This window comes from Pseudovirgaria hyperparasitica (genome assembly GCF_010093815.1).
Source record: "Pseudovirgaria hyperparasitica strain CBS 121739 unplaced genomic scaffold EJ05scaffold_6, whole genome shotgun sequence".
Lineage (NCBI taxonomy): Eukaryota > Fungi > Ascomycota > Dothideomycetes > Acrospermales > Acrospermaceae > Pseudovirgaria > Pseudovirgaria hyperparasitica.
Window position 1 is genome coordinate 114,006 of NW_022985554.1, and position 20,723 is coordinate 134,728.

The 20,723-nt window shown below is 43.3% G+C and overlaps 5 protein-coding genes across 5 annotated transcripts; 2 read left to right on the forward strand and 3 right to left on the reverse strand.

The window, feature by feature from the left end:
- Positions 1-8,632: 8,632 nt before the first annotated feature.
- EJ05DRAFT_537254 (uncharacterized protein) lies at positions 8,633-10,059 on the reverse strand. The gene is made up of 3 exons (XM_033749372.1): positions 9,732-10,059; positions 9,544-9,670; positions 8,633-9,470 (listed from the first exon to the last, which is right to left on the reverse strand). Exons 1-3 carry the CDS (start codon positions 9,776-9,778, stop codon positions 9,000-9,002), a joined length of 645 nt encoding a protein of 214 aa, XP_033601305.1. The 5' UTR covers positions 9,779-10,059; the 3' UTR covers positions 8,633-8,999.
- A 2,309-nt stretch (positions 10,060-12,368) lies between these two features.
- EJ05DRAFT_484956 (CAT1 catalase) lies at positions 12,369-14,093 on the forward strand (the record flags this gene model as incomplete). Its single annotated transcript, XM_033745404.1, has 1 exon — positions 12,369-14,093. The coding sequence occupies one exon, from the start codon at positions 12,369-12,371 to the stop codon at positions 14,091-14,093; it is 1,725 nt and encodes a 574-aa protein (XP_033601306.1).
- Positions 14,094-14,517: 424 nt separating this feature from the next.
- On the reverse strand, positions 14,518-16,826 carry EJ05DRAFT_499293 (HET-domain-containing protein; the record flags this gene model as incomplete). The annotated part of the gene is made up of 3 exons (XM_033746810.1): positions 14,518-15,909; positions 15,965-16,380; positions 16,433-16,826. 3 exons carry the CDS (start codon positions 16,824-16,826, stop codon positions 14,518-14,520), a joined length of 2,202 nt encoding a protein of 733 aa, XP_033601307.1.
- Positions 16,827-17,230: 404 nt separating this feature from the next.
- On the forward strand, positions 17,231-17,667 carry EJ05DRAFT_499294 (ssDNA binding protein-like protein Ssb3; the record flags this gene model as incomplete). The annotated part of the gene is made up of 3 exons (XM_033746811.1): positions 17,231-17,377; positions 17,432-17,534; positions 17,588-17,667. 3 exons carry the CDS (start codon positions 17,231-17,233, stop codon positions 17,665-17,667), a joined length of 330 nt encoding a protein of 109 aa, XP_033601308.1.
- Positions 17,668-17,796: 129 nt separating this feature from the next.
- EJ05DRAFT_324217 (uncharacterized protein) lies at positions 17,797-20,682 on the reverse strand. The gene is made up of 3 exons (XM_033740778.1): positions 20,603-20,682; positions 18,366-20,554; positions 17,797-18,316 (listed from the first exon to the last, which is right to left on the reverse strand). Exons 1-3 carry the CDS (start codon positions 20,660-20,662, stop codon positions 17,896-17,898), a joined length of 2,670 nt encoding a protein of 889 aa, XP_033601309.1. The 5' UTR covers positions 20,663-20,682; the 3' UTR covers positions 17,797-17,895.
- Between the last annotated feature and the right edge of the window lie 41 nt (positions 20,683-20,723).

The following is a 20,723-nucleotide window of genomic DNA, read 5'->3' on the forward strand; positions in this document are numbered from 1 at the left end:
TTATTATAGACTAAAGTAGACTATAAGTAGACCTTTATAGACGGCTTACTTTACTATAATAGAAAGTACTATATACTAACGGGTAACACGCGATTTAACGTAGTTAGCTAATACCATAACGCTAACCTAGTAGAATACTTTAGGTATATACGTACCCTAAGCTTAATTCGTTAGTACTATTTTTAGGAAGATATACCTAAGTACATCGAAGAATAGATAGCTACTTATCCGATTTATTAAAGAATAAAGGCCCCTAGGCATAAGCTATATAGGAATTTATAGCCTCTTTCAGCCCCCCTCTTTATATAGGAAGACGTTACTATAGACTTTATAGTTAACTTACCTCTAAGCGAGATGCTTAGAATAAGTTATAATTCTATTCTTATTATTATAGATAGACTTATAAAGATATCTAGGTATATCCCGGTGTAGAAGACGATTATATCTAAAGAACTAGCGTAGATGTTCTAGAACGAGATTATTAAGGTCCATAGTATACTAAAAAGGATTATTACGGACCGAGGAAGTACCTTCACGTCTAAATTCTAGACGTTATTCTATAAAATAGTAAGTATAAATAGAAATATATCTATAGTATTTTATCCTTAGACGGATGGCTAGACAGAGCGATAGAACTAGACGCTTAAGGCCTATCTACGTGTATTCTATAATTTCGAGTAGGACGACTAGGCCTCCCTACTAAGTATAGTAGAGTTCGTATATAATAATAGTCGTTATAGTATAATAGGTATTACACCTTTCTAGGCGAACCTCAGACGCAGTCTAAGGATAGGTTTTAAGCCTTAGACGGTCTAATTTAATCGAATAATAGACGTGAACGTCCACGCTTAGGAATTGGCGATTAAAATCTTCGAAACCGTACGTAACTATCGCGCTATAATCTAATAAGTAAACGACTCGTATACGAAGTACTATAATAGGTTAGCTAAGGATTAGACGTACGAGGAGGGCGACGAGGTCCTTCTTAATATCCGTAATATATGAATATCGCGAGTAAATAAGAAGCTCGATTATAAAATAGCTGGTCCCTTCCGAATTAAACGTCGCATTAGTATAAGAGTCTATAAGCTCGACTTAGAAAGCGATATAAGAATCTATAACGTGTTCCACGTCTTACTACTCGAAAGATTTTAACCTAACGTATATAGCCGCACGAACGTGTAGTTACACTCTATTATACCCTAAGATAGACTAGACGTGTTCGAAGTAGACTATATTATCGAACATAGAATCGATAAAGACGGTGTTTAGAAATATAGAATCCGGTAGAAGGACTACACTAAGGACGAGGACATCTAGGAACTAGCGGTATATATCTTAAGTTCTATAATGGCTACGTATAAGTAAAAGATATAGAATAGCGTATTATTAACGTAAGTATAGCGACGTCGCGGTCGTCGTAAAAAGAAGAAGGATACCGTAGAGAACGAAGTGCTAAACTAGGAAATCCAGACGCGCACTAGGAAAACTCTATATAGCAGCCCTATAATTTAAGCGTCGCACGGTTACTAGACGCGAAGAAAGCGTAAATAACCATTTTAGGAACGCGACGCGATATACCATAATAGAATAATATAGAAGAGTCTAGAATAGACTAATATAGACTATTATACACGAGAAAAATATAGGACTAAGAACCTAAAAAAAAGGTACCCTACCATAGAATTAAACTCTTAACACGAAATATAAAAGGTTAGAGTACCTAAACTAATAACTACTAGGCCACTAGTTCGGGTACTCTAATGGAATTCATAGAGATAAACTAATTTATATACGGTGCCCATACTTAGGTAACTTAAGGAAAATTAGAATATAGAAACCGATAGTCATAAGCTAAGCAAGCGCATACATAATATCGTTAAGTTAAGAATTAAATTACTAGAAACTGGCTAACGGGTATCTAAACGGTCTAAAAAGGACTAAAACGGATAGAAGCTAGGTAAATAGAGCCGGCGCGCACTACCTATAGTAGATCTAGAATATATAGAGCTAGGCATAGAGCTAATATATAGAGCTAGACCATAGAGCTAACACATAGAGCTAAACCTATAGAGCTAGAACTATAGAGCTACTCCTCTATCTTATTATCTATCCTAACCTCTAGCGTAGTCCTCTCTAACCGCACGATATAGTAGTAGAGGATAACGACCTTAGCCTCTAGAGTAATAACCCGATCCGTTAGAGCCTAGAGGGAAGAGCCTTAAGCGCCGGAGCGTAGCGACTAGGTCTAAAGTTAGCTAATATAATCTAGAATAATCTAGAAGGGAATATATACCCTCTTACGAGGCGACTTAGAGGGAGAAATAGTAGACCTCTTATAAGATCCGTTAGTAGCGTAAGACGGATAGGGGGGGATAGAGCGAATCCTCTCTACGGCCTCTATAGCTAGGATAGACTCCCTAGAATAGGTAGCCTAGGCGCTAGGGATCTTGCGGCGGCTAGAAAAATCAATAGGTGTTAAAAACAATTAACGTGCTCGTAACTTATACTTTAATAACCTCTAGGAAGAGCTTATAGCGCTCCCTAAACTCCCTCTATATAGTAGGCAGGCGGCTATAAGGACCCCTAAGGGTCTCGCGGACGCGAAGATCGTTATATACATCTTATATACGCATAGGAACCTAAGAATATATTAGCGCGGACTACTTTAGATTACACTAGATTAAGATAGCCTATTATACTCACCTATAGATAAGTCTTACTAGTTACGGTATAGCGGCGGTAGCGGGTAGGTAGAGTAAAGATAGGGTATATAGGCCCGTCGCGGTTAGTAGAGTAGTAGCTAATACTAGAGTTAGAGCGAAAGAGATATTTAGAGCCGGCCGCATGGCCCTTAATACACTTATAGTATATCGAACCGTAGTTCGCCGTTTTCCTATGGCGTAACCCGCGACTACGTTTAGTATCCTCGGCGACCTAGGCCTTATTATTAGTAGGCTAGGGTTTAGAGCGAATATTAAGGTCCTAAAAGGACCTAGAGCGACTAAATTAGTCTATGTTAGACCGGAAGGAAGAGCGGCGAGGCGGCGGCATAGGTGAGCGTAAGGGCTCGCGATTATCGTCTATGACGAGATCTTCTTTATCCTCTAGAGGAGGTAGAGTAGGCGGCGTACGCTTTAGAGCGAGAGGGGAACCTATAACCACTTCATCTATAAGTTTAGTACTAGGATTACCTAGATTAGAGCGACTAGTAGCTATATTAGTGGTAGAGGCAGTAGTAGTAGTAGCCCTAGCTACTCTCTTCTCCGACTTAGAGCGCGCCTTCGTACTACCGCGATAGATAGGCTTCTTAGCCGGCGTGGCCGGGGAGGAGGTAATACCTTTAGAGCGAGTCTTACGAGAGGAGGAGGCAGGCTTAGAGATAGAACTAGTATTAGATATCTATATATATATATTAGCTAGAGATCTAAGGAAGGAATATTTATCTACCCTTAACGGCGATTAACGAAGCTAAATTAGTAACTATAATAACGCGAATAGGTTACATTAGACCGGTTCTAATAAGAATAGACCACTATAGACCCTTCTAAACCTAAACTAGGAAAGATAGTATATAAATTAACGACTTACCTTAAGAGCGAGGTAGATATACTAGAGAATAAAATTAAAGGCGAGCGGAGCTAAATATATACTTAACTAAAGTAGCGATTATATATTCTAGGTAGTAGCCACGAAGTAAGGGATAAGCGCGTGCATAAACTAGTAAAAGTGAACTAGAATCTCGAGTTCACCTATATTAAGGATAGTTATAACGTTATAGGAACTTAGTTATAGATATATAGGTACACGATAGATTATAGAGACTTAGGATTATATATACTTAAGTGCTTCGGGGCGAAGCATAAAAAGAAGAAGGATATTATTAGAACGGGAACGATAATAGACCTATATAGACTATTCTAATCCATGTAGCCACGTAGTGGCTAGAGCTAGATTAAGTTAGCTAAGTTAAGCGAGGTCACTATATAAGTAGACCGCATAAACCGATTCCTACTCGTTAGGAATCAACCTCGTATAAGAGTAAGATTACTCTATAAATACATTCCTATATCTCTCTATAAACTATTAGACTACTATCCTACGTCTTCACTCTTTACACTAGTTATATATCCTTCGGATTAAATTAACTATCCTTATAATACTAAAGTACTCTACTAACGCGTAATTATACTATTCCCTTAAAATATTAATTTATAAGCCGCCTTCTAGCACATAGAGTCAGCCTTAGAAGTAGATCACATCTAATCATCATTTCTACCTTAATAACTACAGCAGATCTATAGCACTTCCTTTTATACTTATAACTTTCTTTACTAATATATTAGAATTCTAGATAGATTTAATTAAGTCTTTAAGGGTTTTCTTAGTTTCTTAGACGTTTATTTAGATTACTTAATACCTACTCTAATTCCCGCGGAGAATCGCCGAAAGTATTCTAGCTTCTAGTATTCTATTAGATAACTAGTCTTATAGTATCTAAAGTATAGTATAGTCTAACTTATACCGACTATCTACGTCATTCTATAATAATTTCTTATAATCTTTACGCCGCGATAGAGGATTAGCTTTATTCTCTCTTCTAGCTTTATATAAGATTTTAAAGTTAAATATTAATATCTACTTAGCCTAACGTACTTATTAGTAATTAAGAACCTTAGTTAATATAAAGTAATATAGATTTACGTAATCTAATAATAATTTAATCTAATATATAGAGCCTTCTAAATAATATCGCTATTACTTAAAACTCTTAATAATTATAAGTAGTTTCTAGTCGTACGTGTTATAACGCGTCTCTATATCTACTATTTTATAGAAAAAGAAAGCGACCGGGTACTATTACACCTTATCTTTCGTGTCTTTATATAGTTAACTAATAATTCTAGTAATTATAAATTCTAACGCGTTAGTTTCGACCTAAATATACTTCTTAGAATTAAAATACCTAAGAATCGGTATAGTTATAAAGTAATTCTTTAATGATCGGAACGTATCTCGCGCTTCCGGTATTAACTATATCTTAACCGACTTAGCTTTATACTATACTCGCCTATCTATAGAGATTTTACCGCTATTCTCTATAAGTTTATTAAGCGGCGCCGTAATTCGTAAGAAGCCTATAATAAATTTATAATAATAGTTTACGAAACCTATAAATATTCTAATTTAACGTATAGTAGTAGGTTCTAGCCATTCTATAATAGTCTTTATACGCTCCGGCTCTATTTTTAGGCCGCTATATATTATAATAAAGCTAAGAAACCTAACTTCTTATTAGTAAAACTCGTATTTAGATAATTTTATATAGAGTTTATACTACCTTAGATGATTTAGTACTAATTTTATATATTCTTTATAATTCTATATACTATTAGAGTAAATTAGTATATTATTAAGATAAACTACGTAAATCACGTTAAGTAATCCTATGAGTATAGTATTAATATATCCTTAAAACGCTCCTAGCGCATTTATTAGCCCGAATAGTATAATAGTATACTTAAAATAACTATATCTAGTCCGAAATGTAGTTTTCTACTTATCTCTACGACGAATTTAAAGCCGGTAATATATATCTCGTAAATCTAGCTTTATAAAGTACTTTACCTTTATTAATTAGTCTAAAGATTTACTAACTAGCGGTAATAGATAACGATTCTTCTTAGTTACCGTATTTAGTACCTAATAGTCGACGTATAGATATAAACTTCCGTCTTTCTTCTTTATAAAGAGAATAGGTATACTAGCCGATAACGTACTATAATATATCTAGTCTCTTCTAAGGTATTCTTCGATATATTTATAAAGAACTTTAAGTTCTAGTCTTAAAAGTAGATAAAGTAGGCTATAAGGGACGTCTACTCTCTCTTTAAGCTTAATCTTTAGCTTATACGGCCCGTAATTAGGGAGAAGTAATATATCTTCTACCGAAAACACATCTATATACTATAAATATATATCGGGTAGCGTGTCTTCGCTCTAATTATTACTATTATCCTCGTCTTTATTAATAATTAATAAGGATATAAGATAGATTAGTAACGATTAGGTCCGTACGGCGAGGTTCTATGCCTCCTTACTAATAGTTATAATTTACTAGTATAATTTACTATAGTATTATTAGAATATTAATATCTCCTTCTAAAAATTAAGAATAGAGTTTAGGTATCTAAGCTAAGGTATCCCTAGAATCATATTCTATTAGCTAATATTAGCCACGATAAATTTATTAGACATCTACTATTTTATTATCTTTAAGTTATGAACTTCGTAATTCGTTATAGCTTTACCTAAAGTTCTAACTTTATATCTATTAACTATAATAGTTCGGCCAACTTTACTAAGATCGTATAATAATCTATACTCCTTTATAAGAATTAATAAAATATAGTTATCTTCTATACTAGTATCTATGAGAGCCTATATAGTTTTATTACTATTTACTATAGATAATAATACTTTTAGTAATATTAGATCTTTACTCGCCGGAAGGCGCTATAGCTCCTCCTAAGTATATATAATTTAGCTAAGAACGTGGTTAGATCTCGTGTACTAGTCTATTCTTTTTTCGGATTCTTATAGTTAGGTAAAATATATTCTATTTCTCTATACTTATAGTAACGAAGTACGCTATAATTCTACTATTTTATAATAGGTATTATATTTAAGCCTATATCTTATTCTTTTCCGCGTTAAGAAGTACTACCTTAATTATTTTAGTATCCTCTTAACGCGTTTCTACCCTAATTTATACTCTTCTAGCGCTAATCGCGGTAAGGTTACTCTTAATTAAACGTATTTAATTAACCTCGTTTCTAACCCGTATAGGGTTCGTTAGTTTTACCTAGAGAGCCGCGTTTCTTAAGGATATAGTAGTATTTATTAGCTTTCTTCTCTAATTTATATAGATAGTTAAAACTTAATAATACTATTTCTAGTCTTTTGCGGATTAACGGAAGTAGTACTTTACGAAACTAGAATATATAAATATTTTCCTATAGTATAGGGATATTATTCTATAGGTTTTAGAGGTATTATAGTAGTTAAGTAGATATCTAGTTCGGTTATTATACCACGCTTCTTAACTTAGATAGTACCTTTCTTTTACGTTCTCTATCCGTTCCGAGGGTATTTAGTATAAATATAGCTAAATATTCCTAGGTTATCGTAGATAGTAGCTATACTTCTTTCTATCTATTCTATTAATTATAGGATTATAAGCCTAGATATTATTCTCTAAATAAAATATATTATACTTTAGTAGAAAAGAGTAGAGGGTTATTTAGGAAGTACTTTTCGTAGTCTCTCTTCTAGTCTTTCTACTCCTTTTAGTTCTTCTCTATAAATATAGTCGGGTCTTTAGATTTTAGTATACCTAGAGAAGGAGTAGGGTAAATCGGTAATGAAGCGGCTAGGTATATAGTAGATTATTATAACTCTAATAGTAGGTAAACTAATTCCGCCTAAATTAGTATAGAGAGTCGTCTATCTACTATCGTTTAGCGTAGTTCTTTAAGAGACTCCTTAAGTTCTCGTCTCTTTATAAGGAGTTTTACGCGTTCTATCTATTCTTTAAGGGTTTAAATCTCTTAAGCCTAATTTATAACGTATTCCTAAAGTTTAGTAATAGTTTATTATAATACCTTACGTGGCTCCGCCACGACTCGTTATCCGGCTTTATATTATTAGAAGTTACTTAGCGTATCTACTATTTCTTTATCTAAAAGCTCCGTGATTTAGTCTAATATTTCTACTTCTTAGTTAGAAATAGCTAGAATTAATACTAATTATAGAGGATCCCTATTATTTAATATAGTATTACTTATCTCTATAGTAGATCATATCGACCTTCTTAGTTCTAGTTAGACTATCTTAACTATAGTACTATATAGAGAGTAATTCGAATATAAGAATAGGGTTATTAGATAGTAGTATAGTTAGATAGAATAATAGGGTATATTCTATTATAGAATAAATTACTACCGAACTCTTTTAGTAGAAATCTAAGAGTATATATATAAAGAGACGCCGATCTATCTAGTACGTAACTATTTACCGCCCTTCCCGCTACCTTCTAACCCTATTAGCTAAGGTACGTGCGGATTAGGTTATACCTAAGGCTAAGTTCTAATAGATAGGCTATATAGATATATAGACGTAGACATAGTAAAATTTAATATATTAACTTAAATAGGCGAAAATCGAGTATATATATAATCTTATCACGGACGGCGTGCTTACGTAAGGCTAATATAAAAGTATACTCGTGAGTTTCTCTACGGATTCGAACGATTTAGCTAATATAGAGATAGGCTATATAGATATATAGACGTGGATATGGTAAAATTTAATATATTAACTTAAATGGGCGAAAATCGAGTAAATTATACCTATTTTTAAGACTTTTAGCCACTTCTACGGATATACTTTAGTCTAGTCTAGTTTAACTTTAATTCTACTACTAGGATTAATAGTTTAATCTAATTCTACGACGGCTAGGATTAAAGTACTTTAGTCTAGTTTAACTAGAGGCCCAAAGTTGAACTGAACTAATTGATAGGAAGTCTAGTCTAACATTCTCGAATAAAAATCGTACCTTACTGGGACGAATACCGTTCTAGTCGCTGCTGATCTAGGCTAAGTTATCTGGGGACCTGTATCAAGCAACTGAACCGAAAAAAGGGGCTGTGCATGATACTGAAAAACAACAAATCATAGATCACCTCAAGAACATCGCCTTTGCACCCTGTTAAGAAATTGAGATATACTAAAAGATTCTGTAATAGTCTTCTGTATGTTGTTCCATTGTTATTGCTGGGCATAGATGGGGACCTGATCACCCCTGAGTCTGAAATCTTCGCTTGTCCGCCCTCGAGAAGTTCACCCAGGTACTAAGTTGTCATGGACAAGGAAGTATTTCCCACAAGCGATACAGAAAATGTTTGGTCTTGTATCAAATTCTGGTATATAGCTGAATGCTACAGCGCAGCCAGGCATCTGACTTTGCTTTGGAGGCGACTTCTCAACTCGTTGTTGGTTCTAGCCAAGCTGTTTACAAGCTCGACGTCAAAATCACCCGTGTCACGCATCACTTGGCTGAATTGGCCATCTTTTGCTAGAATCGTGTCGATATTGCGCGTAACAATGTCCAAGACGATGTCGCGCAGTGCGCGATGATGTGCGGGTGTAGAAGTGTACACGAAGCGTACAGATTCGACAAAGGACGGCGAATTCCATATCTTACTGGCGAGAGACTGGAAATTTGTAGTTGCGAGCAGACATAATTCCCCAATGGAGTATTTGGTTGCAACTGCGAAGACGGAAATATGAAGGAAGGATGCGGCAGGTGATGACATATCAAACGTATAGGTCATAGAGTAGAAGAACTCCAGCAAGGCCTGAATAGCGAGCGGATCGTCATTCGGGAGGTCGATCTCGTCAGAGACATACTAGGTAAAAATTTCGATCAGTAAAATGATACTATGGAGCTCCGAGATGATTACCGCCTGCACCCAGTCTTACCTCGACATTGGCCAAGCAGAGGTCCGCAAAGTCTTGACATTGACTGCATACGATAACCTTGTGTACGTTGAAGATTTTGTTCTTACAACGGATAGTCAGATCTGAATACTGCCCAGTCGTGAATGTCCTGTTGATAGAGTCTCAGCTTCGTGATCGCAAGACGTGGAGTCTGAAGAGTTGGTGCATACGTGCTGATCTGTGCAAAGCCATGATCCATAGGACTGCCTTGCTGCATAATCTCAGAGCCGACCAGTCAAAGGGAACTCCGTAATGATCGAGTGATGGAGATAGGATATCGGGGCCGTACAAGAATGTTTCGGAGCATACGTCGATCAGGGCAATATGTCGTCAGACCCAACCTGTATCGATAGCCTGATGCCTGGCAATGTGGGCGGCCCGAAAAAAATTCCCTTTGGCGCAACGACAGATGATTGCAGCGATGTGAAGCGAGGGCAGCGATCGTAGGGTGGTCGTACACGATGTGATTCGACCTGAGTATCAGAGCTAGTCTCACCGGGGCGCAGGTATAGTGTGAGTGATTTGGGAACGAGGACGTCGTAACCTGAATGGTGGACATCCGGTAGCAGTGGCGACATGTTCCAGAGAACGGGTAAGGGACGGGTCCTATTTCAGCCAGGCTCCATAAATACAGCGCGTCTTGCCCTGCGTCTTGGCTGGAGATTTGGTCCGGCTGTACAATTCGTGCTTGAGTGGGAGAAGCATAAGCCGGATGTGACAGCGGAATCTTTGAAAGTACTGAGTTCGACATAACGATTTGATGCTCGAGAGAACTAGATTACATGACCACGAGAGAACTAGATTACATGACCACGATGTCGGACACGGAATTCCTGATTGACCTGTATATCCATTGTGAGTGGCAAATATCATATGGCACCGTGGATCATGCAGTAACTTACGCAAATAGTAATCGTGTGCGAGGAATTCAGCACGCAGCAGCATTGAAATACTGGACCTGGAAAAGGTACGAGGCGCACATTTCAACAAGAATGAGGTATGACCGGTGGTGTTAGTTACGGTATTCTTTAGTCGTGACGTTCATATACGGCTTCTGGTCGCAAATGAGCAGCTACGAGACATGCGAGAGGCCCCTGAATGAAGTCTAGACTTTAGATGGCAGGCCTTGAAAGTCAGTCGAGGTAAGGTGTAAGGTAAGTTGTAGCAACATCGTAGCAAGCAGGTTTATAGACAGTGCTCATAGCGACGTCGAGATATTGTCATAGGCATAGCATGGTGGATCCACATGGGGATTCGAGCGTATGAATAGCTGTCGGAGATGACTCCAGGGGAACACAAGCATGGAACACAAGCATGGAAGTAAGACAGCTATGACCTGCAATGAGGGGCATATGAGGGCACTTTGCATGAATTTTGCGGAATGGATCGCTTGGACACATGTAGAGACCCCAGCTATTCCTCGAGTTCTGTCTTGCAGGAGCGGAGACATGAAGGCTTGTTGACAGCCGTTGCAAGTCTTGCGCAAAAGTCGTAGTGGAGCAACATACCTGTCAAAGTTCACGAGCTTTCGCGTCGCAACACGACGGAAGGGGAACCCTCGCACGTCAATACTATATCACATACTCGATGCATGATTTCGAAAGTGCTGACTACGCATCATGATAGGAAGGAATACTTCCAACGATATAATTGAATGCACGGGAAGGTTGTTTGTATAGTTTGAGTTGGTAGACAAAATAGACAGAAGACTCGAAGATTGTAGAAATATGAGATGTAGCATGAGTATAGTTGGCACTTCGAGTGGAGTGGGATGCACATGTATTTTGATACTCAATGGTGGAGATAGTGTGTAGTAGGATGAAAGAACAGGTAGACTTACCACAGTAGCTGAGGCGACGGCCTGAATACATGAATGTGGTGTGGCTTTCGAAAGAGTCTAAGACAAGAAGATGGCATTATGTTGTGGGTGTCGAGACGTACATAGTGCTAACTGGAAGTGTGTATGCCCCCAGGGTTGGACGTATTAGACGGAGTGAGCGTGTAATAATGTTTTGTTTGCTGGAAGACGAAAAAGATCAGAGGAGTAGCGTTAGCGTGCACGTGCATTTCGCTTCACGTGCAAAAGCAACATACAGTGACGCTGCGGTAAGGTGCACGGATGGAGCTCACCAGACACTAGACTGGAAGAGGAAAAGACTGTGTCTGACGTCACTTTGGCGTCAGCACTCTGGTACATGAAAGTGATGACTAACTACTCTAGTATGCATGTTTAGAGATAGTAACGAAGCGTACAGAATGCTTTGTCAAGTGTAGCCTACGTCATATAATGGGAGAAAGGACAGCATTGTGCCTTCATTGCCCAGTAGCCCGACAGAGCACAAAGTTGTTTCGTATATTGACATTGTTTGTTAACGACGTGGAGCAGAGCAGAAAACAGACACAAAGGAGCAGAAATCGAAAAGGCATCATCACGGTGCGAGAATGGATGGCATTTCGGCAGAATGCCCCGCCCGTACCATCGACTTTGCTCGGATGTTGCATGCTGCATATCCTGGCCGGGGGTCTATTACTGTTACTGTGTACTGTGTGAGTATAAACGACTAATTGCATCCCTTTGATTGGTTATCAAGTGCCTGCAGCGTCAACGCCCTTCTCACTTGTGTGGTTTTCATCTTCGATCTCTCCGTCATGACATGATTTATTCCTTCTCCCTGTCGCCACTACTGCTTTAGCTGCCTCTCCAGTATATGTACTGTCCTTTCTCCCGTCTCTCCTCATTCTACACCCCTCCACCATTCTTCAAGCTTCTCTCAATCACACATATTCCCCCCTCACATCCCGTCATTATGGCCTATACTGCCGAAGGAAAGAAAAACGGCGACCTGTTCCGTGATTACGCCGATGACCGAAACGCCTCTTCGCAAGATACTGTGTATACTACCAGCAATGGTGTCCCTACCGCCCACCCCTATGAATCACAGCGAGCTGGAGAGAGTGGTCCTCTACTGCTACAAGACTACCATCTGATCGATCTCCTGTCGCACTTTGACCGTGAACGTATACCTGAGCGTGTCGTCCACGCAAAGGGCAGCGGTGCTCATGGTTTCTACAAGACCACGGACCCCCTCGACGATCTCTGCATTGCCGACATTTTCAAAGCCGGCAAGTCATGCCCGGTCACTGTCCGTTTCTCCACCGTCGGTGGTGAAAGTGGCTCACACGATTGCGCTCGCGACCCACGAGGTTTTTCTGTCAAGTTCCGCACCGAGGAAGGAAATTGGGACATGGTGGCCAACAACACCCCTGTCTTCTTCTTGCGAGACGCCGCCAAGTTCCCTCACTTTATCCATACTCAGAAGAGGGATCCATCTACTCATCTTACCCATGCCGACGATTCCACTCATTTCTGGGAGTATGCGTCTCAGAACCCCGAATCTGTTCATCAGTTTATGATCTTGATGGGCGACCGTGGTATTCCTGACGGATACCGCTTCATGCATGGCTATAGCGGACATACATTCAAGCTTGTCAACAAGAACGGCGACTGGGTCTACACTCAGATTCATTTCAAATCAAAACAAGGCACCAAATTCATCACTCAAGAAGATTCTCACAGCAAGTCACCCGACTACTCCCAACAAGACCTGTATGAGGCTATTGAGAAAGGCGACTTTCCCGGATGGGATGTCTGCGTACAGACCGTCACCCCCAAGGAGGCTGAAGATATGTGGGAGAAGCAGAAGATCAACGTCTTCGACCTGACCCATGTCTGGCCACATAAGCAATTCCCCCTGCGTAAGGTCGGCGAGTTTTTCCTCAACGAGAACGCTCAAAACTACTTCGCCGAAATCGAGCAAGTTGCTTTCAGCCCATCCCATCTCGTTCCCGGCATTGAGCCATCTGCCGACCCCGTCCTGCAGAGTCGTCTCTTCTCCTACCCCGACACCCACCGCCACCGCCTCGGTGCTAACTACCAGCAACTCCCTGTGAACGCCCCTCGCGTGCCTTACCGATTCGCAAACTTCCAGCGTGACGGCCCCATGGCCTTTTACAATCAAGGTGCACGACCAAACTACCTCTCCTCCATCGACCCCATCCAATTCCGTGAGCGCCAAGTCGACCTCGACAAGACTCACGGCCATTTCCAAGGCCGTGCCGTAACGTTTTTGTCCGAGATCCGCCCCGAGGACTTCAACGCTCCACGCGCTCTTTGGGAGAAGGTCTTCGACGAGCCCGCACGCGAGCGCTTCATCAGCAACATCTCAGGCCACATGGCAAACTGCAAGAAGACCGAGGCTATCCAGCGCCAGATTGGCATCTTCCGTGAGGTGTCTGAGGATCTAGCGTCACGCCTCGAGAAGGCCACTGGCGTCAAGGGCTACCCTGGCATCGCCGGCCTGAGGTTTAATGGTACTCACAATGGCATGGCCAAGGACAAGTCGCTCAAGGCTGCAAATGGTGTGAAAGGCCTAACGACGCAGAGCCAGCCTGATAATAATGGTGCGCCGTTGAAGGGCCAGCATGCGCCATTGGCTGCGTCGGGTGCAAATGGGGTCAATGGACATGCTTGACGTCGTTACTAGCGTTCTTTGGGTGTTGTTTTTACGACATGAATCATAATGTATCAATAAAAACTCTTTGGCAAAATATCTACTATCAAACTTATATCATGCTACTGTTGTACCGAACTGTGAAAATGTCTTCATTGGTGTGTCAGATGTTTGCACTCGCAATGTTATGAATTACACTCCTCTATTGATATCTCAGCAAGTACAGCAAGCATTTCTTAGGTATCCGCTGTTCGACTTTCAAACCCTTCCTCTCACAAAATATACAGTCATGTCTACCCCTACGGGCCCCATATTTAACTCTCAGGCCTTTTCTTTGTATGCAACGCTGCTCGCCTCCTTAGTCCCACTCCTTCCCATCCCAGATTCCACCAAACTCCTGATTCCCGCGCCAAGAACCCAGATCCATCCATGCAACCCCTGGGCCCTATCCAACCATCACCGTCCGCACATTCCATCCACAAAGCTCCAGTCGGGCGCGAATACTTTCATGACCATCGGTTGCACTTCCACCACCCTCCCACGGAACATCCACCCTCGTCGTCCCCACGCGCCTATACACCCTATCCCCCTCACCACCATTCTCACTCGCACCATCAAGCAACAACCCCATAACCGCAATCCTGCCGCGCCGTGAATCTCCAAACGCTGCTATTGCAAGCGCTACAAGGCTGTCTGGGTTTTCTTTCCACTTTAACGTCTGCGCGTCACAGGTGTCGAAATAACATAGTAGATCGGGGGTAGTGTTACTTGAAGTATTATTACTATCGTCCCGCACTACAGCTACTGTTGATGATGGTGCTGGTGACGGTGATGATGCGTGCAGGCGTATGCCGTTGTCACTATAGCCGGCGGGTAGAGCGGACGAGACAACGTCGTAGCGGGCGCAGGGGATACATGGCGCGGATATGCGCAGGGCAGCCAGATGCGTATGAGACGCGACATGGCGAGGCGACGTGAACGGCCAATATGCATCGCTACTACCACCACCCTTATCCCCCTCTCCATCGATGCCGACGCTACGATGAAACTCGGCAAGGCAGCCGTCGTGAGCAGGACGCATATGGCGAGGAAAAAGCACTGGCCCGTCAACAGATGCCCAGCTCCATGAGGGTGCACGGTTCGGGACGAGAGTCAGGGGGATGCTGAATTTGGGGCGCCAGAGGAGGTCTTTGTGCAGGTTGTCTTCCCATAGACCTGCGTAGTAGCCGTTTCGTGGGGAGCGTAGACGGCGCTGGAAGGCTTGGGCGGCGCCGACGAGGGCGGGGAGTTTGTCGGAGGGGAAGGTGAGGGAGCGTCTTGTGTAGTCACGGACGATTACGGCCCATTCGGCGTAGACAAGGAGATCAGGATGTTTTCTGGAGTGGTTGTTGGTTGAGCGCGAGGAGGCGAGCCGCATGAATGATTTGCCGGCGGTGAGGTTGAGGGTGGTAAAGTTGCGAAAGGGGTTGCTGAGAGACTCGGAACGGCGGTGGGTGCGGCATTCCCAGAAGACTTGCTGGCGGCCGTAGTGCAGGGTGCGTTGGGCGAGGAGGTCTTCTTGGAGGATCCAGCCGCGGGTGTATATCGAGCTTTCTCTCTCTCCAAGGACGTACTTCCATGCCTTGAGGCCTTTGCGTATACGGATCCAGGTTTTTGTATTACCGTCGGGACTGTTCCATGGGAACGATAGAATGTCTTCCGTAACGCGAAGTCCCAGTAGTCCTGCATCACAGTTACTGGCGTTGTCTGCGGCCAATGTGAGATGCGCCTGCTCAAAGATGCTGCCCATCTTTGGGTATTCGGCAAGCCAGTCTTCGGGGTCGTCCTGTACGATACACTAGGTGAGCGAGATGAGTACTAATGGTAGTATGAAATGACTATACTACACTCACCAGACTGTCTATCCAAAGGTGTCGTAGTCCTAAACGTCGGGTAGTCGACACGGCGTCTTGGAACGTACGTGGGACGTCATCAAACAGGATTTCCTTTTGATGAGTATCGAGATTGAAAGACATAGTTTTGATAGGAATACTATTTCCCCAGCGATGGCTCAGGGCTATCCAAGCGATTTCCTGTGATTCATCCCGGATATTTAGTACGAGTCGAGGATTTTCACTTCCATCCGCAGGACCGACATCAATAGTCCGTGAAGGAAGACATCGCTCGGCAAGTCGAGTTCGGCAGAGCTCATGTTTCTCGCTACATTCGGATACCCACGATTTGATGAGATCTACATGCGCAATGGATGTCGGATCTTCGACTACTACTCTTCCAAAGATTGACCCAGATAACGACTTGTAAGCAACCGCTACAGACCTGTCAGCAGATAATCCAGCCAATGAAAGCTAGGTGTCTTTCACATCTATCTACAACGACCTCAAAAAACTCGTCCCATCCATGTTTGAATAGATCAAAGCTTTTCTTCCCGTAACGGCTCCTCACATCAACGCGCGCGAACAACGTCGAGCTACCGCTGTGATGGTTGGTCTGTGCCCCAGTCGTAAGGATCCCAATGTGCAATCTGAATAGAGAAGACTCTGGCAATATTTTTTCCCGATGCTTGTTGTTCTGCTCCTCATCGATCACATTGGCGATGTGTTGTAGTAGAAGCTGGCATAACTCACAGCCAGAACTCACAGATTTTTGTAGTTGCGAGAAAGAGTCATGCAACAGACATCCATGCTGCTTCCCTGTGTCATAGATTTCCAGGCGCTCAGGGCGTGCCCATATCGTCCTGCAAGGCTCGCAGGTCATCTAGTGATTCAACTGGTCCGGCCCTATTGTTGTAAACCTAGGATTGAACAGGGACAATTTAGTGGTTCAAGTGAACAGTGGAGAGCTTCCATCCGATATCTCATGTACTGAGAAATCCAGCATCCTGTCCAAAGTTGTGACAGTGACCAGCAGATGTAAGAGTCGAACTTTCCTCATTCAGTAAGTTGCATGGAGTCTGGCGTTCTTCCCGTGGAGTCCAGTGCAGAAAGCTGGAGGCGTTGCAGGTGATTACGTCATTTCTCCCCTCCCCACTACCTTAGGTACCCAGCACCTGACCGCGCGACCGTTTTTCGCGTCTCGCGTTCGACCGATAAAACTAACCTTCGAGCTCGGCCATTCCTCAGGAAACACTTGCAATTTCGAACAAGCCCAAGTCATTCAATATGAGCGAAGCAACTCCTCGCATAACCGCACCCTACCTCGAGAGCTTCTCAGGCAAAGTAGTTCGCATAACCGGCAAAGTAATCCAACTACGAGGCGAGAACGCGACAATCGATGCTGGCGGCCACATCTCGATCAGTGTACCCAAAGTGAATCCCATCGCACTCTCAGCTACTAAATCCATGCTAATGATCAATTGATAGGATGCCCATCTTGCGAAAGACCACGCCGTCGAGCTCGTAGGGAAGGTGTCGCCGGACTTGACTGTGAGAGTTCTCACAGCGACAGATCTGGGTATGGGGATCGGTGAGTAATGAGAATGCCATGAATATTGGGGTGCAATACTAATCGTACGCAAGATTTTGCAGCTGTCGATGCCGTTGTGGATGCGACACACCGGTATAAAGAGATCTTTTATGGCGAGGAGAGCGGCTATTGACAAAGGCGACCAATGCATACGAACTTGCATAGGGAGTATATTCAAGATGGGGACCAAGCCTTGAGAGTTGCCTGATCATGATGCTTAACGATGCGTGAAGCCTAGCGGGACTTCGCATACGAGTCTATGGGCGAGACTGAGTGATACGACGCCTCCTCCAACAACATGAAATGAACGCCAAAATTTCGTTTCTCTACACCCGGTGTGCGACGACCTTCCCAATGTGTTTCAAAGTCTACTCCGCACAGCTTCCAGCCTGAATTTGACATCTTTCAATGCCTTGCTTGTTGGCTTCCAGGCTTCAAACATGCTCAGCAACTCGTCCACTTCTTTTCCCAGTTCGCGTCTAACAAACTCTTCTTCTAGTAGTCCTCTCATCGCCCAAGGCAAAAAGTAAGGATTGGGGTTGATGCTACTCGTACTGCCTTGGAAGTCTTTGATAATAAGCGGTACGGTATGGGGTATATTAGTGGTTTCGAGGATGTGTGAAACCGCGAGAGAATACACAGAAGAATCCTCATGAATGCGGGAATGGCCTTCACCGGAATAGAGAGAACCTGCCAATGCTGGCGATAGCTCATGGATCAGACCATGGTCGGGAAGGCCCAAGTTCCTAAGCTTCAATACAAAGCCTACTAGGTGTGTCATACTTTCTACATTAGCCAAACTTCGTATTGTGTAGAGGATGTAGCACTTACAAGTCCGGAGCGTGCAATTTCCCGTTAACGAACACTGCGCGGTAGATATAGGGGTGCGAGATGTTAGCGAAGGTGGAGGATTCCAAAGAAACCAGCTGATCGTCCAGGCTACCGACGTACACCAACTTGACGCCAAACTTAAGTACTTCTTGCATAGCGTTCATGTAATTGGCTGATTGAGTGCTCTTTGGGTTGGAGAATTCGAACAATTCTGCAGCGGTGCTGCCCAGATACCTCGTCCTGTATTCGACAAAGGGACCAAGATTGATTCCCGCCATAGCGCATACACCTATCCTTGCCATTGGGCTTATACATCCGAATGATATCAGCTTCGCGATCAGCATGATCGCAACAGGCACGCCTTGAGAATGGCACGCTACCATGATGAGGTCGGCATTTCGGACGTGTTCAATCCAATTAAGCAGCAGCTTCCACAACGTATCTACTCGATCAGCTATGAACCCTTCACCTTCAAGGGCAACCTTCTCAATCTCGCAAGAATAGCCACCATGATGGTGCGTCCACTCTGAAATTGCATTGGCTGCACAGTTCGCGAACCGGATGGAGGTTCCTGTTGGTTGTCCAATCATGGATCGTATGAGTGACGTAGGAAAGTAGCCATGAATACCTACAGCTAAAGCCTTCTTGACTCTAGGTGGTGATGGAAGCAGTTTTATATGGGGAGTCTCTTCCTGGTCACCCAACAAGTAACGACGTATTTGCTGCCAGACTGAGGGCGACTGGGCAAATTGATATGTACTTCGGAAATCAGGCAGAACGAAATTTGTGCACTGCTCGACTTTGAGTGGCGGTTGAACTGCTGTATCGCTGTCTTCAATTGGTTTTGGCTTCATTCCCCGGTTCGTAATAGAGGGAGTGCTGCTGGTGGCGGATTTCTTCACGCTATCCTTTCCATGTGGCCTAGCCTTAGCTGGTGTATGCTCTTGAGACCGGGGTTCCTCTCTTTCATTGAATTGAGCAGCTTCCGGATGGTTCTGTGATGGTGTGTCGGCAACAGCTATCTCACCAACCTCCCTGTGAACAGAGTCTGTGTCATCCTTCGCCTTGGGATTCTCTCTTGACCAGAACGCCCACCCGGTAGATTTCGTCGACGGACCTTTAGGCGTATCAGCCTGGACTTGCTTCGTCAGGGATTCTGGCTCAAGTGGCGTTTGTATGCTTTGCTGTTCTACCACTGCAGCCTGGGCAGAGCCGGTGATCTTGGAACCATCCTTGGTAACGTCTTTAGACCGAACTATTTCTGGTTGAACCTCGCCATCATGGTGTATGCTCTGCGATCTACTCCAAAGCCAGAACCACGAGGACCGATTTTGTTGTTGTTGCTGCTGCTGTTGAGATTTTTCGCTTGCAACCACATCTGAAGATGCTTGCCCCTCTGTGGCGACAGTTGCATGCTCGCTATCGGTAGGCTCTTGGGTTTTCAAGTCCTTATCTTCTGCTTCTGACTCACCCACCGGCGTGTTCCCTGGTAACGGTATCCTTTGTGCTTCAATTGACTCAACTGGTCTAGCTTTTACGGTCTCGTAACCGTCAGGTCTTGACCACCAGCTTGTGAGCATAGACATCCCAGTGGAATATCTATTTGTGTTCTCTGCGACTATCGTATCTTCCTTCTCCTCTGTGACTGTAGGGTCTGGTGGAAGTGGAGGTTCCTCCATAGTATCTTTTGAAGGGGCACCCGAGTTGGTGGATGACACTGGTATTCCGTCGTCATCTCCATTTGATGTAACATGTACTTTGGTCATCGAAGCAGCAATAGGGTTTCCCTTACTCGGTCGCCTTTTAGACAACAGTGTTGCGGGAGAACCTGAGGCAGATCTATTTGATTCTTTCGGAAGCTCTTGATTTGGCCCTCCCAAGGCCCCCACATTCTCTCTTGCGACTTGGGCTACGACTGGGGACGCCTTGGATCTCCAGCTGCCACCATACCAGCTTTTCTGAGTACTAACCGACTCTTTTGTTGAGGTTGTACTGCTTCTTGGGAGGATTGATTCTAGGCTGGTCGAGGAACAAGACGCTGGAGACGGCTTTGATGACGCAGACTGTGCTGGTTGCGCGTCTCTCGTTAACTGGGGCTCGGACGCAGGAGCCTTATCGTTGAGCTTCGACTTCTTGCTTGGTCCCATGGGTAGGTACTCGCCCAGCCTCTTCAAGTTCGATAGGCGTTGCTAGGGAATATATGAGCTAAGATACAGAGGACTGATATGCGTAGGTACCTTGACGCTGGGCGGTGGGGAGGCAGGAGTAGATACAGCGGCGCTGCTCGATTTCGTCATGTGCAAGGCGCGTGAAACTGGAGACCTGCGAGCTGGGCGGCTAGGTACTAGCGGGGCCTCA

Bases quoted from the DNA above. Each gene is read 5' to 3' on its own strand.
- EJ05DRAFT_537254 (XM_033749372.1), bottom strand. From the start codon at position 9,778: ATGCAGCAAGGCAGTCCTATGGATCATGGCTTTGCACAGATCAGCAC. The intron at 9,671-9,731 runs GTATGCACCAAC...CTCTATCAACAG, and splicing joins GGCTTTGCACAGATCAGCAC to GACATTCACGACTGGGCAGT. The intron at 9,471-9,543 runs GTAAGACTGGGT...ATTTTTACCTAG, and splicing joins TCTGCTTGGCCAATGTCGAG to TATGTCTCTGACGAGATCGA.
- EJ05DRAFT_324217 (XM_033740778.1), bottom strand. From the start codon at position 20,662: ATGACGAAATCGAGCAGCGCCGCTGTATCTACTCCTGCCTCCCCACCG. The intron at 20,555-20,602 runs GTACCTACGCAT...TATATTCCCTAG, and splicing joins CCCCACCGCCCAGCGTCAAG to CAACGCCTATCGAACTTGAA. The intron at 18,317-18,365 runs GTAAGTGCTACA...TAATGTAGAAAG, and splicing joins AAATTGCACGCTCCGGACTT to TATGACACACCTAGTAGGCT.